The 21,729-nt window shown below is 33.6% G+C and overlaps 2 protein-coding genes across 2 annotated transcripts; one reads left to right on the top strand and one right to left on the bottom strand.

The window, feature by feature from the left end:
* The first annotated feature begins 814 nt into the window (after positions 1–814).
* LOC142973729 (uncharacterized) lies at positions 815–4,178 on the top strand. Its single transcript, XM_076115711.1, has 8 exons — positions 815–1,010; positions 1,094–1,258; positions 1,443–1,620; positions 1,905–2,005; positions 2,325–2,386; positions 2,482–3,186; positions 3,566–3,828; positions 4,028–4,178. The coding sequence occupies exons 1-8, from the start codon at positions 930–932 to the stop codon at positions 4,105–4,107; spliced, it is 1,635 nt and encodes a 544-aa protein (XP_075971826.1). The 5' UTR covers positions 815–929; the 3' UTR covers positions 4,108–4,178.
* Positions 4,179–4,542: 364 nt separating this feature from the next.
* LOC142973728 (protein AAR2 homolog) lies at positions 4,543–8,721 on the bottom strand. The gene is made up of 5 exons (XM_076115710.1): positions 8,444–8,721; positions 7,743–7,945; positions 7,129–7,380; positions 6,095–6,221; positions 4,543–5,772 (listed from the first exon to the last, which is right to left on the bottom strand). Exons 1-5 carry the CDS (start codon positions 8,644–8,646, stop codon positions 5,358–5,360), a joined length of 1,200 nt encoding a protein of 399 aa, XP_075971825.1. The 5' UTR covers positions 8,647–8,721; the 3' UTR covers positions 4,543–5,357.
* Positions 8,722–21,729: the final 13,008 nt, after the last annotated feature.

Genomic DNA, 21,729 nt, shown 5'->3' with positions numbered 1-21,729 from the left:
AACCTGTAATGTAACCGTTGTACTTATTACAGCATACTCTAGGCAGGTTTGTGTTTTAATCTTTACTTGCTATTACTACCAACTAGTATGCAACTGCCGACTGTAGTCTTTCTTACGCGACAACCCTAAATCAATTGATTTTTAAGATTGACTAGAGTACCTAAACTTTATTATAAAATGACGATTAATGTTTAAGGTATCCGAAGTGAGTTTAATATTACGGAAATTCTTGTGTTATTAATTAAAATAGAATAAAAATCTTTAGGTACCTACGTTATTAATGATAATGATCACTTTAGATTATGCCTATTGATTTTGGTGTTCCGAACTAACATTTTTAATTTTTTTTTTCGTTTTAGGTTTTGTATAGATAATAGTAAATAATAAATAAATAATAAATAAATATTGTTGGACAACTCACACACGGTCATTTGATTCCAAACTAAGCAGAGCTTGTACTATGGTAACCAAATAACTGATAAACATACTTATATACTTCTAAATACATACTTATATAGATAATTTAACATCCAGGCTCAGAACAAATACTCGTGCTCATCACACAAAGATTTGTCCCGGGTGGGATTCGAACCCACCACACGCGGCGCTACGGTTGTTGCGGCGAGGTGACCGCTTAAACCACTGCGCCAATAAAAATAATAATTAAATAATAAAAATAATTTGGAAAAATTTTCTTATGTAAATAATAATTTCACCTAAATTAAAAATAATAAATCATACATTTTTATTCTGTCAAATTTCAAGGTGCTCGTCGAGCTCAGTTCAGCTCAGGCGTGTTTAAAACTGTCAAGTGTCAACTGTCAAGTTTTGATTGAATTTGGATTCAGTACATGTGTGACCGCAAGTCGCCAGTTTTCTGATTTTGCGTTTGTTTATTACAGTAAATATAAGTGAAGTTAACTAACAAAATGGAAGAAAACGTAGCGTTAGACTCAAAAAAACAGAAAACCTTCGTTAAATCTATAAGAGGAATCAAGAAGCTTATAAAGGTATGTATTTATTTTCTCGGTATAAAAGTGAGGTTATAATTTGAAAGTACACGCCTGTTTATATTTATACAATTTTTTTACAGAAAAATGAAAAAGTTGGAGCCAAAGCTGAGCCTAAGAAAGAAGATGAAGAAGCGAAGCCTGAAAAGCCATTTAGCATGCGTTTAAAAGGTGGAAGAGTAAAGAAAAATAAACGTCAACAAAAAGGATTAGTTTATTTATCGCACATTCCACATGGGTTTTATGAGGTATGACTTTCACTTTTTTTATTTATATGGCGTTAAAATATAAAAAAAATAGCCACTCTTTAATAATGTATCTGAGCTTCACAATAGCATCTTCACAGAAAAAAAGAATAACGAAAATCTTTAAAACTAAGATAATTATCGTTAAATTATGTATGTATTTAACTTGTTTTATTTATAATTGCAGCATCAAATGACACAATACTTCAAGCAGTTTGGTGTTGTAACAAATGTAAGAGTGATCAGATCGAAACGCACAGGAAACTCAAAGGGATTTGCCTTCGTTGAGTTCAAAGAACCGTCAGTAGCACAGATTGTTGCAGAGACCATGAACAATTACCTTATGGGGAAAAGGTTGATCAAAGGTGAGAATTTATACTCTTATACTGATATTAATTATTATGAGTGAAGTGAGTTTTAAAGTTTCTATGTAAACTGTAGAGTAATTTTGAGAAAAAACTAAAAGCATTTCAATTATGTTATATTATTTGAACAATGTTTAGACTAAATAATGTTATTCAATGGGTAATGTGAGGTTCTTTAATTGGAATGAGTGACGGGTTAGAGAAATCCATATTTGCTTTATTTTGCAAAGATTCTGTTCTGATACATATTGTATTTTAAATACTAAAATCATGTTTTTTTACAGCTGCATACATCCCTCCTGAAAAACAAAAGAACAAGGCTTTCAGGAAAAATTGGAATGCTATTCACAATCCATCAAGCATTAGGAGATTGAAGCAAAAGAAGGTAAGAGCAGTGAAGTCCTACTTTGAGCAAAACTTTGTCAATTTTATACTTACAGATAAAAAGACATTTAAATCATACTAGAGGATACCCTTCCAGTGTAAATCCTGATCCCACAGGAACTCTGAGATAAAAAGTGGCCCATGTGTTATTCTGGGTCTTCAGCTACCTACATACTTAATTTCATCATGAAAGAGTAACAAACATCCATACATACTCATAAACTTTTGCATAATATTAGTAGGACTATCATATTACGTTACTTAAATTTGTCATTTAATTTTATGAGTTAAAATATAGTAAAGCATACAAATGATTCCAGGCATTCAATGCAGTTAAAGATGAAGCTGGAGATTTAAAACGGTCAAGGAAACTGTTAAACAAGTAAGCATTAATAGTACATTATCTAAAATAGCATTACCATTAATATAATATAATTTTTTACAAGGGTTTATTCATAATTGCACTATATTTTTCAGTTATAAGAAGACAGTGAAGAAACTAGGCGACTTAGGTATAAAATATGACTTTTTCACACCAGTTGACGTGCCAGAAGAACTACAAGACCAAGTCGCGAAAATCTTAAAACAAGAAGACGATGTCAAAGAAGAGAAGGAAAATAAGCCTCAACAAAGTAAGACAGAACAGAAGAATGAAGTAAAAGAAGAAAACGTACAGAAGCAGAATGATAAAAAGAATAATAAAAAAGCTGAAACTCAGAACGAAAAGAAGAATCCTAAAACCAATCCAAAAGTAAAGACAGAACCGAAAGATGAGGTCAAAAAAGAAAATGTCCTGAAACAGAATGATAAAAAGAACAATAAAAATGAAACTCAGAACATAAAGAAAGCTAATGAATTGAATAAAAAAGTTAAAGAAGAACCGAAAGAAGTAAAAGGTAATAAGAAAGACAAACCAGTCAAAGTGAATGAAAAACAGCAAAAGGAAAAAGAACAAAAGTTAAAAGATGCTGGTGTTAAGTCCGTTAATGAGTTTATAAGTTTAGACGAAAGTGATAGTGATGATGAATCAGTAGATTTTGACTCTGATGAGTATGAGAAGATGATGGAAAGTGATGATGATGAATTATCATCTGGAGCTAGTGATGAATCTGGTGATGAAGATGATGATGATGATGAGGATGGTGAAGAAGACGATGATGAAGATGAGGATGAAGATGAAAGGTAAGCATAAATTATGACAATAGCCCCCTTTACTCACACACTATCGTGCATGAAACAACAATCGCGCGTGTAAAGTGGAAGACCACGCGCGCTGTCTGCACCCGCGAATAAAATCGCGAGCGAAGACCGCGCTGCTTTCCCGTGCGTAATCCTGCACGCTCCTAAGAACGAGCGATAACTAGAGTGTGTGTGTGTAAAGGCGGTTATTATATCAAGTTATACCCAAAAGTGTAGACCGGGATCCTTAGCTTTTAATATAAGTAAGTACATAATTATCTTTTTCTCACCTATCATGTCATGTCAAATATCAAGGGCTATCATTAAGCCTAACTCTTATTTTGGTATCTAAAGGAATAACATGATTTTATTTAATTTCTAGTGAGGAAGAAGTGGTGGTTCCAGCCAAAAAGGGCAAACCTCCACCTAAAGTCGCCCAGCCAGTACAGGCAAAGAAACAGCAACAAAAACAACAACAACTTAGGCAACAGCCAGCCAGACCACAATCTGCTAAACAGCAGCCAGCTAGGCAACAACAACCCAAACAACAAGTCGCTAAACAACAGCCTGCTAAGCAACAACCTAAACAACAGGCAAAGAAACAAGATGTAAATACTACTGAATTTAAAAGGAAAGCACCTCAGAGTAAGTATTTCGTTATAGAAAAGTCTGGTCCTTTTTCATGCTCGAACTACCGATTTGGACAAAATTTTGTGCTAGGATTTTGAGACCTGTGAAAGTATAGTTTTTATGCCAGAAATCCGAAAATTAGCCATACATCTATAGCCAATGTGAAGTAAGAAGATAAGTATTTAAGTCTTATTTCCTTTTATCTACTTTACAGAACAACCTGCAGCAGCCAAGAAACCGAAGTTTGAGAAACAAAGTCAAAAGCCATTGAAGAAGCAGTTTAAGAAGAAATAATTTGATTAAGTGTACTTTATCTCTATTGTATTATGTAAATCGTATAAAATATACACGTTTTATTAAGAGAACAGCTAGTTTTTGTGTTAAAATCTTATTTTTTTTATAAGGTGACTGTCTTGTCTTACATCTATGATTTAGTTTACATTTATTTTACATGCATAACATCCACAGTAATGAATCTAATTGCACTTCGTTCTATTAGTTTCATATAGCATTCGCTAGATAAGCAGACCAGCTTGTACGTCATGGTGTTTAACAACTTAGCTTCCTAGAATACGATATTTTGTTCTACCCGGAAACTGAACCTATGTCTTTCTGATTTGCGTGTAATCATGGCCATATTCAATCCTAACAAACTTTCCTTGAGTCGTTCACATCCATACATCTTGTCATACAGGACCGCCGGTAACTTACTGTTAAAAATAAAACAAGTTAGATTATTACAGGTACCATTTATTGACTTCATCTGACATTGAAAATACATTGAAAAGAACCAATACCATTAGACTATTCTATAAAATAATCTACTTTTGGCAGCTATAGTTGTACGTGTAGATATGTGGGGCTGTGGGGTCCACAAAGGATTCTACTTAATAAAATAGTATTTAACATTTATCATGCTATGAATGTACATAGTACACAAATACAAAGACTTGAATCTACCTTAGAAATTGTGCCAGGGATAGAAAATATAGAAGTTCGATTGACAATATTGCACTAAAATATCATAAGTTAAACTTTATCTTATAAATACTAGAAATCTGCACTGGTATTATAAATTATAGCTGGTATACTTTTCCGATGTAGCACATAAAAAACTAAGTTTGATTCAAATTAAATATACAATTCCAGCTAATATAATACTTTCGATTTAAAAATATATTATAAGAAATTATGTTAACAAATACTTACTACTCAATGAGCCTCACGACTCAGTGGCGCGCCACCATTGGCATGTTTGGTATTGCAGTATAATAAATGATTCATTATACTACCTCCATATAGTTTGTTCTTGATCAAGCCTATTCGAAAACTTACGTATGTTTAATTGATCGGATTTTACATTTTATGTCACTTACCCAACTTACAAAATAATAATATGTCTTATTTAACTTTAAAAAAAGGATCATCAATCGCTCTTCTAATAAAATTACTACATCACAAGCATTACAATAAAACTTTGTATCATCATAATGCTATCGCACTCCTTAAATAGTCCAAGTCGAAATAATGAAAATACTCTTAATCTATTCCGCTTCATCCAACTGTACTACGACTGGCCTTTCATCATCTTCATCAGCATCTAAACCGGTGAAATCCCACTGTAATTTATCCGTTAAATTCTCCTTGAACCTTTCAATCATTGTCAAAAGCCTGCCATCAACCTTGCTCACGTAAGCGGTACGGAAAAATTCCCTGAGTTTCTTGTAAACTAAATTCTTGTTCATAACAATATCAGCTAAGAAATCCTCAGGCATTTCTTCAATTTGTACTTCAATGGTTCTTATGAAATGAAAGAATACGCCGCGGTATTTGTGTATGGCATCGTCGCAGGAACACATGAGAATGACCAGGTTCTTCCAATGTTCAAACGCTTCGAGCGAGTGTCCGATGAGGAAGCAAAGGTAAGCGAATTGTAGCTCGCCGATTATGTGGATGGGTCTGTGAATGGAAGAAATAGGAAACTTAAATAAATTAAGAATTATTAGGAACTTGTTGAAGCGGTATATTTGCCTATCTCGCAACTACGACTGTGCAGAAAAACTTTCCGTTCCATCGACACTAATTTTCTTCTATGTTTTATATAACAAATAATTTAGCATTTCACTAGAATGCGCTAATTAGTTTAAGATCTACTAACAGTACTCAAAGGAATGTTTCCATGTGCTCCTGTTCATTCTAAATATTTGACCTCTATAGAAAGCGCAGCGTAAGTAAATTCCAATGAATTATAATTTAATTCATGGAGATTATTTCAACTTACTCATCATGTTGTGCAATCATAAGTTCCAGTGAATATGATTGGTCCAGGTAATGTTTAGTGATTTCTTCCGGCGTGGATCCCGGTGGGTATTTGTCGCGAGGTATTTCTGTGAATCTCATCGACATACCTGCAAATAATATAACAAAAAAAATGTAACAGGTATGCACCTATTTTAGTCAAAGTGGAGACGACAAAACTATAACTACCTATTTAAACCAATAGGTTCTCGAAAACTACTACTGAGCTCACTTCAATTAAGTAAATATGCATCTTGTGTTACTAAGGCACTTTAGATTCAAGTATTTATTCATTTTTCACATATTTTTATTATATTCCTTCTGGTTTTCCTCTGATATATCGTCGAAAAATCTCTCAGCCTAATCAAAAAATCTTCTCAAGTAGCCTAAAGTTATCAAAATTCATTCTATAGTATTAGCTTCAAACAGTAATAAACATTCGCAATGCGCTGATGCTAGTGAGTAATCAAAATTAGTACTTAACTACCTTTTATTTAATTATACAAATAGATAACTAAGTTAACATATTCGTAAAGGAATTGTAAGTAAAAAATAAAAAAATAACCTTACTGTTTTCCTCTTACAATTGCATACACAAGTGCTCAAGAAAATTTGCATTTAAATTGTCCAATTACATGTAATTTATTACTGTTAAGAGTTTGTTTATTATAGTTAATTGGGTAATATCAAGTCAAATGAATGTAGGAAAATATTGACTTTTGCATATCTGTGGATACAAAATGTATTTTTACATTGAAATTGCAATTAAAATAGACTAATTTAGACATTGATAATACAATAGGTAGGTACTCCACTACAAAATCAATGAACAGCTCAAAATTTTCACAACCTTACAAAATCAAATTTACATGAAATAATATGCAATATGCATGGTTCATGATATAGTTAGTCAAAATTAGACTAAGGTTTCGAAAGATTGAATGTGTTCAAGTAGCTTTGTAGCTAACTACACATATTGTATATATAACTCACTAGCAACACTGAACATAAAATTACCTGGCGCTGGCTTCAAATCTGGCAACATTGCATCTTCCCTTTCTTCTTGCGTAACTCTCTTAGCTCTCTTAGCATCTGATTGTCCAGCGGATTCTTCTTTTTGTTCCCCAGACTCTTCTGTGCTGCTCTGACTTTCCATAGAACTGGCAGAAGACTTGACACCTCGAGGTCTTTCTTCATCTGTCATGGATAGCAGTTCCACTGATGCTCTTATGATACCTTGCTCTGGTGATAACTTTGTTGCTAGTTCAGCTGTAAAGAACAATATATAGTTAATAAACTACTTAGGGGATAGAAAAGTACTGGATACTTTTAGTTGGTCTCAAAAGCATAGAGGTACTAAAACGGGAAAGCCACTTTGTTTTAATACTCTAAAGGTACAATATAATGTAAATAATTACTTTAAAGAAGTTAACAACTGCAATTCAATCTTTCAATAAGCAAGTGTTATTTCATTATTCTTAAAATAAATTTAATGATACTTAGAACACATAATTTTCATTTAACATTTGAACATGTATAAATTCATGGGGTTTTCCCAAGTGTTGATAGATACCAGAGAACCTCACTTAGATTTTTTTAAATTCTAGATTGTGGAAAATATTCTATTTAACCTGTGATCTGTGAGGACAGTAACTTCCACTTCTGCCATATCTCATATGGATAAGGTGCAAGATGTCGGTCCAAGTTGAACAGATTGTCTTTGAGCCGTTGTACACTTTCATCTGTTATTTCCTCCTTGCTCATGTCCTCTGTGTTTTTATCCCACATTTTAACCAAGAACTCCTTTTTGTGGAAATAGTGCATGAAGCCAGAACTATAAAAATAGAATAAAACCCTTGTTATGAAGAGATGCTATGAAAATCACATTAATATTTAATTTTGTGGTTATAATGAGGTATTAGTTAAGTATAAAATTTGTTTTTTTTTTCTTAAGTAATGAGCAATGGAAACATATTATTTTATAAATTTTTAATTGATCTTTAGACACCAATAGGGTTAACAAAAAAATTGAAGCCTTCAATGTGCACCCAAAAGTTTTGTGTTATCAAGTAAACATGACATTTCTAACTTTGTTGACAAACAAATCAACAATTTAGGAGAAAGAATGCCGGTTTTAAGAGCATAAGTTCCTTATATGAGTGAAATATACCTGTATAGAGTACACAATATAGCCTAAGGTCACGGTAGGGACACTGATGGCTAGAAATAGTAACAAAATATCGATTTCAAAATTACATGAGGACCAAAGACAAGGTTAATGTTTTGGTAAAATATTCCACAAATATACAAAGAACGTGATGAAACTACTTACCGAGGTGATATATCCCCTGTGCCCTTACTTACACCAGAATAATGCACGTAATGCAATCCTGGCGGGATCATTTTTATTCCGCGAAAATCTTCGTCTGTATTCCAACATTGCATGTCAATTCCGAACTGAGTTTCTTGAGGTACTCCTAGGAAGACAAATGTCCCTCCCTCAACTAAAAGCTTTTTAGCTGTTTCTTGGTCCATTTTGCAAAGTAAACTGAAAGCGAGTCAATAAAATGTGATAAAAATACAACTAATCAATATGTTTACATCCTTGAATGTCACTTTTTGACATTTGTCGAGGTTCAGGTTAGAAATTGTAAAAATGATTTCCATGGGAAGTATTATTATTTAAATTAATTTATTTTTGAAACCTTTATATAAATAATTATAGCAGTAAATATCATATAAAGAGTAAAAACTATCAATAAGGAGCGAGGACATACAAGCACCGTGTGTGCGAGGTATTAATACGGGAGTGAGAAAAGGGCCATCTAAAAGGTTTCGGAACGCAACCTGTGTAAAAAGACTCGAGTCGCAGTCGTGCGCGTATGTCTGGCGGGATTATGAAGTATTATAATTTGAGCGGGATTATATTAAACAAAAAATAAATAGAAAGAAAACTTCATGTTCAATCACCATACTAAATAAATAAACCTACATTATTTAGATACTTATCTACTTTTTCTAAGCTGGAAATGATGTGCTACTTACATATTATTATTTTGTGGCGACTACAGCTGTGTAATTAGTACCTACCTAAAATTAAAATATTGGATCGGATGATGCTCATAAATATAATTACTTGTAATTTCTCAGCTACGTATAGCTAGATAATTATGGTGCCAAGATACCAAGGTCTGTCTAATGTCTTATATTTAAAAGCAATCCTACCTTGATATCCACTTAACTGTAAACACAAAACTTTAAATCATCTATGCGATAACGGCATGCTAAGGACGTATACTGAAATTACGATACCAAAAAAGAGTTTTGTTTTCCACTTCAGATTTCGTCAGACGAGCGAGCACACTCGTTCGAATAGTTTGCGTTCGTAAAAAATTCCAACCGAATATTTCGTCTAAATTTTTTTCAAGTTCTCGCGTCGAGAGCTTAACACAGAAAGCTAGATGTCGAGTATTATACAGCACCTGCATTTTTTGTTTTACTACAGATTTTTTTGACTAATTATTTTCAACAGGTGACGAATTCTGCGTCTCGAGCACCACTAACGCTGGCGAGACGGGCGGCAATCAGAAAAGCGCTTTAGTTTAGCTGTCGCTCGCAATTAGTGGATTTTACCTACGAGACGATACTACTATAATGAATTTCGGCTTTATTTTGCGGTTTTAATTATTCTCGAATCTGTCTTTTAATTGGGAATGTCTTGTTTTTATCCAGTCACTGTGAGTGGAATACGAGCCGAACGATAATGATTCCATTGTAAAGCTTTGTAAAGGAATGTAACAAGGATTTCAGGCAGAGGAGGAATCTAGGTTAGCACTTTTGAAATGAAACCTACGACTTTACTAACTCAGCAGACTGTAAGTAGCTACCTGCATTTTATTTTCATTGTGCAGCCTACTTTGAAACGAGAGTCTTTCTGTTTCAATTCGTAACTAGAGAATCATCCCATTCATGTAATTTATAAATTTTACTGGACTATTAAATCCTGTGGGCAGTAAAACGGTATATTACCAATATTTGCTGCAACTTTGATTTACTGTTTCACAGCTACATTATGCATCCTGTAGTCAAACTGTCTATAACATGTCCATTTCTCAATCAGACCGTATGTCAGAGAGCCGCTTCAAATTTCATCGACTATATTGATGAAATATTGACTGATGCTTTTACCTTGCGAAAGTTAGATTGATTCTGACGTGTCTATGCCTAAGTTTGTAAAATATTGGCTGTATCCTTTCAAATCATAGTAGCTCTAAGGTTCTACGGTTAAAATAAAATAGAAATGACTTTGTATAATCTGTTTATTACGGATATCTATAACTTTTTACCGAGGTGCACAACTAGCTTTAAATCCAAAAACAAATAGTTAGATCTGTCTCTCATATAAAGAACGATGAGGATTTTTCTCTAGAAAAAAATGTATTCCGTTTTTGAGAGTAGAGTTCATTGTTCATCATAGTTGTAGGCTAGCAATAAGCAGACATTGTATAAAACTAGTGCAGTTGGTATCTATATCAATTCTTAAGTCACTACCTAAGTATTTAAAGTTACGGTATAAGGGCGTTATAAATAGACTTCCAAATTAAAAAGGACCGATTTTGTGTAGGTGTATTACAAAAACATTGTTTGTTATCGTCAAAAAGCCTCAACAAGATAAAAACAAATTAATCCTCCACACCCGAAGTTAATAGGTAGGAATTTACATTTTTATAACAACTGAAATCCAATCATTTCCTGGTCAGAAATAAATTAAACATTGTAATGAACAAGCGGTATACAGTTCTATTTATAACATACAGAATTTTGAACGATATTTAAAAATAGCATGAATTCATTTTTTTTTACACTAACACGTCGAACGCTTTTGAAGATAGAATTGTTAACAGCAAGAACTAAAGGAGTCTAGCGTACATAGTTTTTTTCCTTTTACACGTGGGAAATCAATTTAGAAACATAGGCCTTTTTTATTTAAGACTGATCTAGGATTTCCACATAATTCATGATAGCACTTGTAGAGCAAGTTATTTAGTTGCAGATAAATTGGCTTCTTGATAGATACAAGTGGATGTAAACTACTTCTCGCGGTTATGATAAATATGCTTGTAAAAATATGGGTAAAATTCATGTCAATTTTACCACTAAAATATAGAATACCCAATTGATAAAGTGATAGCAATTAACATACGAAAAATACGCTAACCGATACTTAACATAGAGATACAAGCCGCTAAGACTTTACGCTTCAAACAACAACCAACACCAAATTAGTACCTTTTTGTAAAATTCCTTTTTCTACTGCTTTTTGGTTTTTACCAAGATGCCAGTACTAAAACCGATCTAGAACTAACCTGTATTCAGCTAGCAAGCTATTGAATGGGATGTAATCGCACTTATAATAAAACATGTACGTTGCAGTAGCAATTTAGACACAAACACCGATACTAAGAGTCGGGCGGTATTACATATTGATAGGGTATCGGGAAATACCTGGATATCGACCCATCGGTGAAAGAGTGGACTGGCTTTGTAGTTTACGTTGATGAGAAATTGAATTGCTAACAATAATATTCTAGAGAAAGAATTTGTAAAGTGTAATTGAAAGCATAAAAATATTTGCTAGTAAACAAATGACAAAATACGGCGTATTCGACGTAACTATGCACAGCTTCAAGCACAGCATTCTTTGATCGTTATATAAACTTATATTAGTATTTGATTTGAAAAATACATATTTGCTTTTTCTGTAGTTTTTGACTCCAAATTCAGTTGTTTTTTAGTCGTTCGGATCACGCAAATATCATCGCCTTTGTGAGTCTCAAGCGCAAGCGTAAAGACCATCTTTATTAGAATGTTACGGTCCTTGTCAAAAAATATCCCAAGCTCGTTACACCCACTAAAATTCATCTAGAATCTAAATCTGACTTAAGACCCCACGTCTATTTCCTCCAATTCCTATCTGGAGAGCACATAGACAGATCATGACAGATGGACGGACGCCAAAGTGATCCATATGTTCCAATCCGACAGTTTTGCTGCCAAGGACTAGAAATAACTTTATCTATCCTAGCTACAAAGTTTTAGAGGAAATAGTTTAGAAATAGTGGAGTGAATAGCCTGGGAAAAGTTACTGAAGATTCTTATAGTACAAATTACGAAGACTCTTTGTAACGATATAGTCGTGTTCATTGCTTAATCAAAGGTTTGGTTTACTAGGTTCTGGAAGTTTACTATAAATGTATTATGTATTTATAATTCTGTGGAAATAATGGGGTATTATGCGATTGTCTTTACTGACTAAGGGTTTTAACAATTAAATTAATAAATTACATAACTTAATGACAGTCCCTATAATCAACTAGCCCGCCAAGCTCGTTTGAGTGACCCACCATCTGTAGAAATTAAATTATTGTCAACCTATCATCAACCAAAAATTAAGAAGTTAGATCTTGTTCCTAAATACCTACTGTAATGGGAAAAGAAACGTGTATTAGATTAGGTACTGGAACGCTAACGGGACAAAAAGCTTGAGTAACCTGTCTTTTCTATCTACTGTGAAACATCTCTAAGAAAGTTAGTAGTGTCGTCCATTACGCTATTGTTCTATAAGAATGACATCTCCGAAGCCATTTGGTGTTTAGATACGTTCAACACAAACTAGTTGCGTCGGTGCTCTCAGATAGTTAGTGGAACTTTTAATAGTGTTCATGTCTCTTGAGTACTAAGACGTCGAAGTACATCAGTTTGCAGGTCGCTGTAGTTATTATATCGATGTGCGTTTACTTCGTAGGTGAATGAAAGTTACTTGAAGTTTGGTAACGAGTTTATGAGTTGTATGTCCGCGTTAAGTGAATTTGAAGGTCTCTCCCCTCTTTTGTAGGAAGGGAGGCTAATTTTATTGACTTCTTTCTGAATTTATGAAGCTGTTCTTTCTGAGCAGGAACAAGCAATGAGAAATTGATCTTTTCCAGAAACACTTGCAGGTGACGCATTAAACATTGCTTTTTACACAAAACTTGGACTTCTATAAAATATAATTAAGATTATTATTTCGATTAGATTTATTTCGGTAGATCAGAAAATTCGTAAAAACAGTATACAAGATTAGCATTAGCCAGTCAAAATACAATACACTTTTCCACATTTTGGGTATATTTTTCCAAGTCTCACGTTATCCCTGGCGGCCGGATACTGCTGTCTACACACGGGTATTCCCTAGTGACTTCGTATCCTTAAATTTCCGATGAAAACAAAGAATCCGTGAATATAGGTTCGCGAGAACGGGCGAATGGAAATTTACATCCTAATTTCCCTGGTGTATACCCACTGAGACTCTATTCGTCAGCGATATCAAAAATCGAACGAGCACCGTGCAGTGCGAACCCCGTGATTCGATTACGCTTTGTTTTTTTTTAACGCCAAAAATGCTTAGTCTCATTTTTTAAACGAGCTCTTTTTTTAAGGATTTTTTTATTCAGGTAACGTTGGCAGTATTGTTTTATTTTAGAAAAATGGCGATGTTTATTCTATTCAGTATTAAACACGAATAAACCTTTACGAAAATATAACCCCTACAAATTTAAACGCATAAGTATTTCGTCACTTATGGATTGCAATTACTGCATTTATTAATAAATACATATTATACATTTGGCGTAGAGGTAAGACTCTTTAAAGTATGATCTTGGTTTGAAACAAAATAACAAATGCACCACAAATAACGTAAATCATAATACGCATTAACAAACCCGAAGTTCTTTTGAAACTACCATATTTTACTTAACATAATGCAATAGCACAACTTAGATGATGTACGGGGCCTATAACAAGAATACTAGTAAACTTTAGACTACTATTTATATACAGGAAAATAGCTATGTAAATAAATATGTTACAAAGCATTTTTATTATTATGTTGACCTTAATCTAAAGTAACAAAAATCAATCAGAAGTTTAACCAAACTGCTTAAGTGACAACTATAAAACAGCTGGGTATAAGTTTCCTTTGCGTGTATAAGAGTGACTAGAACTATGTAGGTAAAAATTTGTGATGGAGAATTCTCGTTTTTCATGCAAAAAAAGAAAATTGTAACGTGCCAAAATTAACTAAAAACTGGTACAAACAAACATGAAGTCTTACTTCTAATTTGAACAATGAATATAAAAATAAACGATTATAACATCCTTAAGCTGTCTGTTTATTTTCTTAACAAAATTGTTAATCCAGCGAAAACATCTAAATAAAACCAATAACCGGAGTTAATTAATTTTCAAGTATTAGACAGTTGTTGTACAATCGCTATCGTACTTTCAAATTGTTTTATCGGAAAGTTTTGCGCCACGACTAGGGATGGGATGCAGAATATTTTAAAAATGAATTTCAGACAATGTTTATAATACACTACCGTCCATAACAAAAAACATTTTAACACATATCTCACCATGATTAATTGCCCTGCAATTCACTATTATAAACAAAACTAGCGGACCCGACAGACGTTGTCCTGTCTACACGTCTTTAATTTGAAAATTTTAAACTTTTTTTAATAATCTAAACCATTCTCAGATCCCCTTGAACACACACAAAAAAAATGTCATCAAAACACACACACTTACAGAAGAATTATTTAAGTAAAGATTAGTGTAGGAAGAAAATGGGATCTTCTAACTTCCCAGTACATCAAGCAATGTTGTGGTATTTAACATAGGTAAAACAATTATTTCAGAATTCTATTCCAATCAAATATTCGGAAACACTAAAACGTGACCCCTTCTATGGTGAATGGCAAAGCGTGTTGTGGTTCTTTTGATAACGCCTGAACGTCCTGTCAAAAGGCACTGCAGCAATTTGTCCGAGACCGGCTTATGTAAGGCCAGCTTGTAAATAGGTCACTTGGTAAGAGGTGTGTTCTGAATTCAATTGACATTATTGATTTAGTTTTCATTCAAGTTTTGTATTTGTGAATTGTGTGAATTGAAAATTGTGGTAATAAGTTTCGATCATAGGTTCCGATAGTTAAGACCCGATCCACATATGTTTTGCATGGTGGCAAAAAGGCTTGCCCAGCAGTGAGATAGTAATGTGTTAAAATTTTTATTTGTAGCTGTGAAAAATAAGCATTGATATTTATCTGCTCACCTTAATTTAAAATGTGATTTATCGATAGCGTTATCGGCTTTCATCACTAGAACAATCTCGAAAATAAACAATAATTTATTTTTGTTTGTAATTTCTAATAAATATGAAATGAACCGTTTAAGATACTTCCTGTTTTGCTAGACCGGTCTAGTCGAAACAGAAGAGTAAAAAAAAATCGGATTAGTTTGTTAGAAATAGGAGAAATCCTTTTTTCCCTACCATAATTATGACACCACCACACACATTATGACATGCAAAACGTGATTGTATTTAATCTGGTTCTTACTTTATTAGCAATTCTACGAGTAATTATGATTCATCAGAGATCGTGAGCCAGACAAACGACTGTGTAAGTATAAGTATTTTTAGCTCAAGATAATTTACCAAAAAAACTCTCCTATTTATAGCGTCATCTCGCTTTAATATTCTCGCTATCTTTATATAGAAACACAGTCTTTCTCGGCAGCGCGCAGCGGCTAGAAGGGACGCAGACTTTAAAGTAATTAAAACTTGCCGGGCGACCTGTCCACGCGACCTAGAATAAAACATTACATTTTAGATCATTAAAGAGCTCGGAAACTGTCGTAAACTTGAAACAAAGACGTTTTGATACTTCAACGAGATATGATTGGAGTTTTCTTTTTGATACTTGTTTGCTCGTAGATTTTCTGATAGGACTTTGTGTAGAGAAAATGAATTTAATTTAGCTGCATACAATAAGGCCGGATAGATAACATGTGGACAGTAGTGGCTCAGTCATAAAAATCTTGTTGATTGTTATTTGTTACAAATCGTAAAATAGCTGATATATTTGCCGACAAAACTTCTAGTTATCTTTCTGTGTATTAATTAGTTGGCACAGAATTTTCAAAATCAAACTGTATTTTCAAAACGGCGAGCATCAATGAATTTAAATTTCTAATCACTCGACGCAGAGAATCAAATTGTTGCTATTCCGTGATAGTACAGAAACAGTTGCGATATTAGACAACATTTTACAACTGGAACATTCAAATACAATTACACACTCAATGCGGAACAGTACCTTCAAGTTACCGTACAAAAGCATTTACGTCCTTGCCCCTATTCCCGACTTACAGCAAAACAGTCTAATAGTTTTATACTCGAGTAGATCCCATATTAATACCTCTATACATTCGGTACTCCTAACCAATGGAGTTCATGTTATTGTTTCAGTTATCGACGCGAAGAAAATTGAATTTGTCCGCAATCCGCGGGATTGTGGGATCGGATCGGATACGTTCCGGAATCGAACTGTTTGTTTCCAATAGTAACGACCTTCGAACAGTAAACGTAATAGAGCTAGTATGTTGGTTTGTTCTTAGTAAATTGGGCTGAGAAGATTAGGTTTGTATGAGCGTGAAAGACAGAGTTTAACTGCAACGCTGGCCAAATTCACAGTACATTTGAATGGCTTATTTTTGTCTTCTGTTTTTCTCAAGTTTTTTGTGAATATATTGAAGAGTGTGTAGGTATATTTAAAAGTTTATAGGTACGTTTATCAGTCAGTTGTTTGGATACCGTAATACAAGTTCGGCTTAGTTTGGGATCAGATGACCGTGTGTGAGTTTTCTAAGAATGTTAGACTTAATATAAATTTATTATTTGTTATTATTAAGTTATCATCGATACCCCACAGAATTAGGTTATCGTTATCTCTTATTCTCAATCGAGTGACTGTTCAAAACGGCTACGCTAGCTATTATCCAGTTTTGTTACTCCTATAATACGATTATCATAAAGCCAGCATATAAATAAAACCTAAGGCTGTCCTAAGCTAGAAATCAACAATAACCTACCAGTTTGATAAGAATTTATTGGATAGCAATAAAATGGATACTGATATTGAAAACTCAATTGTTTAGAGATAAAACTGGATAAATTGACAATCTCATTTTAAAGCCAGTCGACTCGAGCTGATTTATAAGTAAAGATAAAATTCAAAGAGTCTCATTACATTCTTTGAAACCGGCACCGGTTTTGGGCGTGGAATTTATATTGAAGAAATTGTTTACGATCTTCTTTATGTTGCTTGAGAAAAGTAATAATTTGTATTTACCTGTTCGCTAAAGTATACTTCTTTTTGTACTTGGCAAGTATTTCATTACTCGCTTATCCTCGTGGCCTCGCTCGTGTGAAATCGTAGACCTTGAGAATCATTTTATGTATGAAGGAAAAAGCATTATTAGATTCATAAAATATGTTGCAAACTTTTGAATATTTAGAACTCGAATTGTAGCTAACAGGAGATTTCTAAAGGAGTACATTAGATATAAATGGTAACTGTGTTTGGTGTTTTAAAACGTGACCAGCTTTTGTTTCAAAGCTTAATGCTTTGATTGCTTAGCATAAATAAGGTTAAGAATAAGTCAGTTCATACTATTATACACTTTTGAGTATAACTTTATAAGTTAAACCTAATTAATTATGACTGATATACCTTTAAAACAAACTTTTGTCATAAACGACAAAGTACTTAAATCTATTTGTAAAAGAACAATCGACTCAACGTAATCGGGTTTCAATCCGTTAGTTTTGTCCTGACCGTGGTACAGACAGCAAAAAATGCAAAGAAACTTGAATAAAAGGACTCGATCAAGTTAATTAGTAAGAACGTTTTGTAGAACACTAATTGACTATTTTTTGTGACGGTGGCCTTTTGAAGACAAAAGTTAAAGTAGATGGTCTCATTAGTACTGAATAGTCTGACGGTACACGTCTTTTGTGTTTTGTTCACGGTCATTTTATTGTGATGGTTGTGGATAGTGATTCAGAGTGGATATACGAGTGAAATTGATGATGTCTAGTTAGAAATTTTTTTAGTCAAATGGAACGACTGCGATTGATTACATGAATTTTGAAAGTAATGAAAACTGGTCTCTAATTATGGTATGATAACGGTTTTGTAGGACAAAGATTGATTAAGCGTAGCAAGTAAGCTCACTCGTAGCGTTGTCACGTAGCACATTTGTGTTGCTCGGACGCGTAGCACGGATGCGTAGCATGCAGGCGTAGAACATTACTGTAGCTCCGACGCGTAGCGCAGAGGCTAACGTAAGGAATTCTAATGAACATGTCTTGCATACGTATTGTAAAATGAAGACGTAGTAACTCTGAAAATACTTTGATTTACTTCTGTGTAAGTAGCTATAAAAGTAGGCCGCCCACATTAAGTACAGTCTAAAAATACCACAACCAAATAATTTTTGGCCATGAGTATAATAAATTCAGTTCAAGCTTCAGCCTTGACAACCAAAAGGCAGATACATCAGCCAAAATAGAATTTATTTGCGAATCTATTCCATTCAAAGGCAAATCCTCGAGGTCGTTGAACTCTGACCTCGTAATCAGACGTCGTTATGTAAACGCAAAATATATTATAGGAGCCATAAAGCTAAAGAGTACAATATATTTCAACATTAACGTTTTGTTCGGATTTGAATCAGAAATTATGTGAGTACTATTTGTCAATTTTGATACTTGCTCGTCTAGACAGAATAAATTGAAATTTTATTTGAATAAAGCCGCGTTTTCAGTACTCAATTCAACTGTTATTTGAGTTAAGTTGTGAGTGAATAATACTGAGGTTTTAAGGACTTATGATACATTACATGAAGAATTTTCAAAACAAATATAAAGCAAGTGTTTCGACTAGTATTCAGTACATTGATCTATTACGTTATTCTATTTGAAACTTCTAGTCGGTTTTGTTGTTCTATGAATATTGCCGAACTGAATATGTGTGTAGCAATCCTTACGTAAATTTACAACTATGATACTATGTATTGTAAGCTTTGAATTAGGTTAATTCTATCACTCTATTCTAAACAAAAAAAAAGCCTTCAAAAACTATCGTACCTCACAAGATAGCGAATATACCTTCACAATTCTCGTTAAAACAAACGCGTGCGTATCATTACGCGATGTACATAGTGCTGACTAACGAACTAGTGGTGCGAAGAAATGAATGTATCGTAACGTGCCTCATTAGGCAGGCGCTCGATTCACGCGTGCCTTACAAAAAATGTATAAAGCTTGGGGTTAGGCTGCCAATCCAGTAATAGACGGAAGATATGATTTATTTTTTAAAGCAGTTTACAGTAGGCCAATTTCTAATGATAACAGATTATCGGCAACTAGGTCTAACGATAAGTCAGGTATCAAAAATTTATCAGCGCCCCTAGCTTAGTTAGCTACGCTATATGTATAGTAACTAACCACTGGTAAGGTAAATTTTGAATGTCAAATGCTCGCTAGCCGTATATAAGGAATAATATAATTATTGTTATTTAGTAAACCAAGAGAAATTCTGATTGGTCAAGGTCTATTGATGGCTTTATTATCATTTTACGATTTCGGGGAATATATTTTGCTATTCAAATTGCTATCCTACGATTTCAGCTCAATTACTTTTCCGTGTAAAATGATTTCACGTCCATAATTGATCTTTTGATTTCAGCTGCAATAACCAATCATCCATGTATCATTATTTAAAATACGTAAAACATATGACAATTTATTTTAATTGAATCTATGTAATACGTTAATTTGAGCTTATTTAAGCTGTAATAATAAATTTAAATTATAAATAACGACACAGGTGGCTTATTAACATATTCGGAATATTAAAATATTACAAGTTTTGGCGAACAAGTTGAAATAAATACGAAGCAAATAACACAAACAAAAGTGTACTAAAGTAGAAATGAAATCCTATAATGTAAAGCGATATATCTGAAAATAGGATTTATTTAATTTAGGCGCCCTGAGGGCTGGCTGGATATTGTTACCGACAATACCGACTTATGTTTATATCACTTTTTTGGCTTCATTCTTCTTAAATAAGGACTAGTACGCAGTAAGATTTAACAATGGACATTATAAATAATTTGTACGTATGGACTGATTAAATGATATCTTGCCTGTATTTTATTTGGAAGTTAGAAGCTTAGGTTTGTATCGAATTAAGAAAAAAATATAGGAAACTTTTTACCGTCATGTATTAGGCGGTGATTATTTTGATTGGTTAGGTTAAGTTTAGTTTAGGAAGGTTGGCTAAAAATATATATTTACAGATTCTGTTCTTGTGACTTCCTAACATTATTTAAGATATAGGAATACTAGGTATGCCCATATTTTTACCTAATTGAAAGTGCACAAACAATACATTTATGCTTGTAAAACAGTAAGTATAATAACTGTATCCTTGAGTCTTCACTGACCCAAGGTTGCCAAACGAACTCTAAAAGTCACAGGATGCATAGTTAACACAACTAATGCAGTGTTTGGACGTACAACTTTGTAATTGCTTCTATTTATTGCATTCAAGAAGCAACTAAATTGTTTCAAGGAAATGGACCTTACGACCCAGTTAACTTAATTTGTTGCGAAGTTTCGCGAAATTACATTAGACAGCAGATCTGTTAAATACCTGGACGAAATGTAACAGGTTTTCCTTCCAGGTATCGTACACGTCAATAGTGTGTAAAAGCAATTGGGTTCAAACAACTGGGTAGATGGTACCAGATACTATTAAAATAAGCTTTTCGGGCAGAAACGTATATGGTACCTCGCATCGTAGCATATACGCCATGTTGACTACGTCGTAGCAGACGCTTGAGCTACGAGTCTGAAAATCGCAACGCGTAGCACGTACTGTGCTACAAGTTTAAATGCGCGTTCTTGCCGACGCTATAATATTAGCGCCTTTCCTCTTGAAAATACGAGTGGCTTTACCCGTGGACCACAATAATTAAGGACCTCTATATTACACGTAGCTGTACATGATGTTTGTTTGCTTTTGTAATTTTAATAGTGTTTTTTACGAGACTGTGTTGTTCGAGCGTTGGTTTTTAAAAGGAATAGTTCTTTCAGATTCTAATAGTACATAGTTTTAGTGACTTCTTTTACCAAATTATACATAAAATACTGTTATTTGAATATAATATTTATGCAGTTTGGAAAACTAGAGTAAATTTTACGAAATGATAAAACATTTTTTTCGTAACACAGCACACGCTCCTTGCAACTAACCTCAGCTTGACACTATTCCAAAACTAATTACAAATCCAATAACACCGTTAAAACAGTAATATTTGGCAACATAAGTCTCCCAGTAAACGTGTTGTAAGCATTCCGAAATGCCTTGAAGGCTGGCACTCGACCGGCTCTCGAGTCGCGGTCTCGCCACGATACGGCACACTCTCTCTGTGGCCACCCCACTTCAATACCCCTTATTATACCCTTTTGTCCTTTTACCTTTGCACCTGTCTGGTGACGTGTTCAAAATGCAGGTACTGTCGTAATTATTATGCGGAGGTTTTTTGATGAATAACTTTGGTCGTCTATGTTACATAGCGAACGAAAACTGTCGTTGCTTTTTTCAAACTATGTTACTAATTAGATTAAAATTTTGTAACATAAAATGTTATTTAACATTTGTT

This window comes from Anticarsia gemmatalis, chromosome 6, assembly GCF_050436995.1.
Source record: "Anticarsia gemmatalis isolate Benzon Research Colony breed Stoneville strain chromosome 6, ilAntGemm2 primary, whole genome shotgun sequence".
Lineage (NCBI taxonomy): Eukaryota > Metazoa > Arthropoda > Insecta > Lepidoptera > Erebidae > Anticarsia > Anticarsia gemmatalis.
The sequence above is the reverse complement of the archived record's forward strand: the minus strand, read 5'-3'. Positions and strand labels throughout refer to the sequence as shown.

Coding starts and splice junctions, on each gene's coding strand:
- LOC142973728 (XM_076115710.1), bottom strand. CDS start 8,646: ATGGACCAAGAAACAGCTAAAAAGCTTTTAGTTGAGGGAGGGACATTT. Junction 7,946..8,443: donor ACAGGGGATATATCACCTCG/GTAAGTAGTTTC, acceptor CTATTTTTATAG/TTCTGGCTTCATGCACTATT. Junction 7,381..7,742: donor ACTGTCCTCACAGATCACAG/GTTAAATAGAAT, acceptor TGTTCTTTACAG/CTGAACTAGCAACAAAGTTA.
- LOC142973729 (XM_076115711.1), top strand. CDS start 930: ATGGAAGAAAACGTAGCGTTAGACTCAAAAAAACAGAAAACCTTCGTT. Junction 1,259..1,442: donor TTCCACATGGGTTTTATGAG/GTATGACTTTCA, acceptor TTATAATTGCAG/CATCAAATGACACAATACTT. Junction 2,387..2,481: donor TCAAGGAAACTGTTAAACAA/GTAAGCATTAAT, acceptor TATATTTTTCAG/TTATAAGAAGACAGTGAAGA.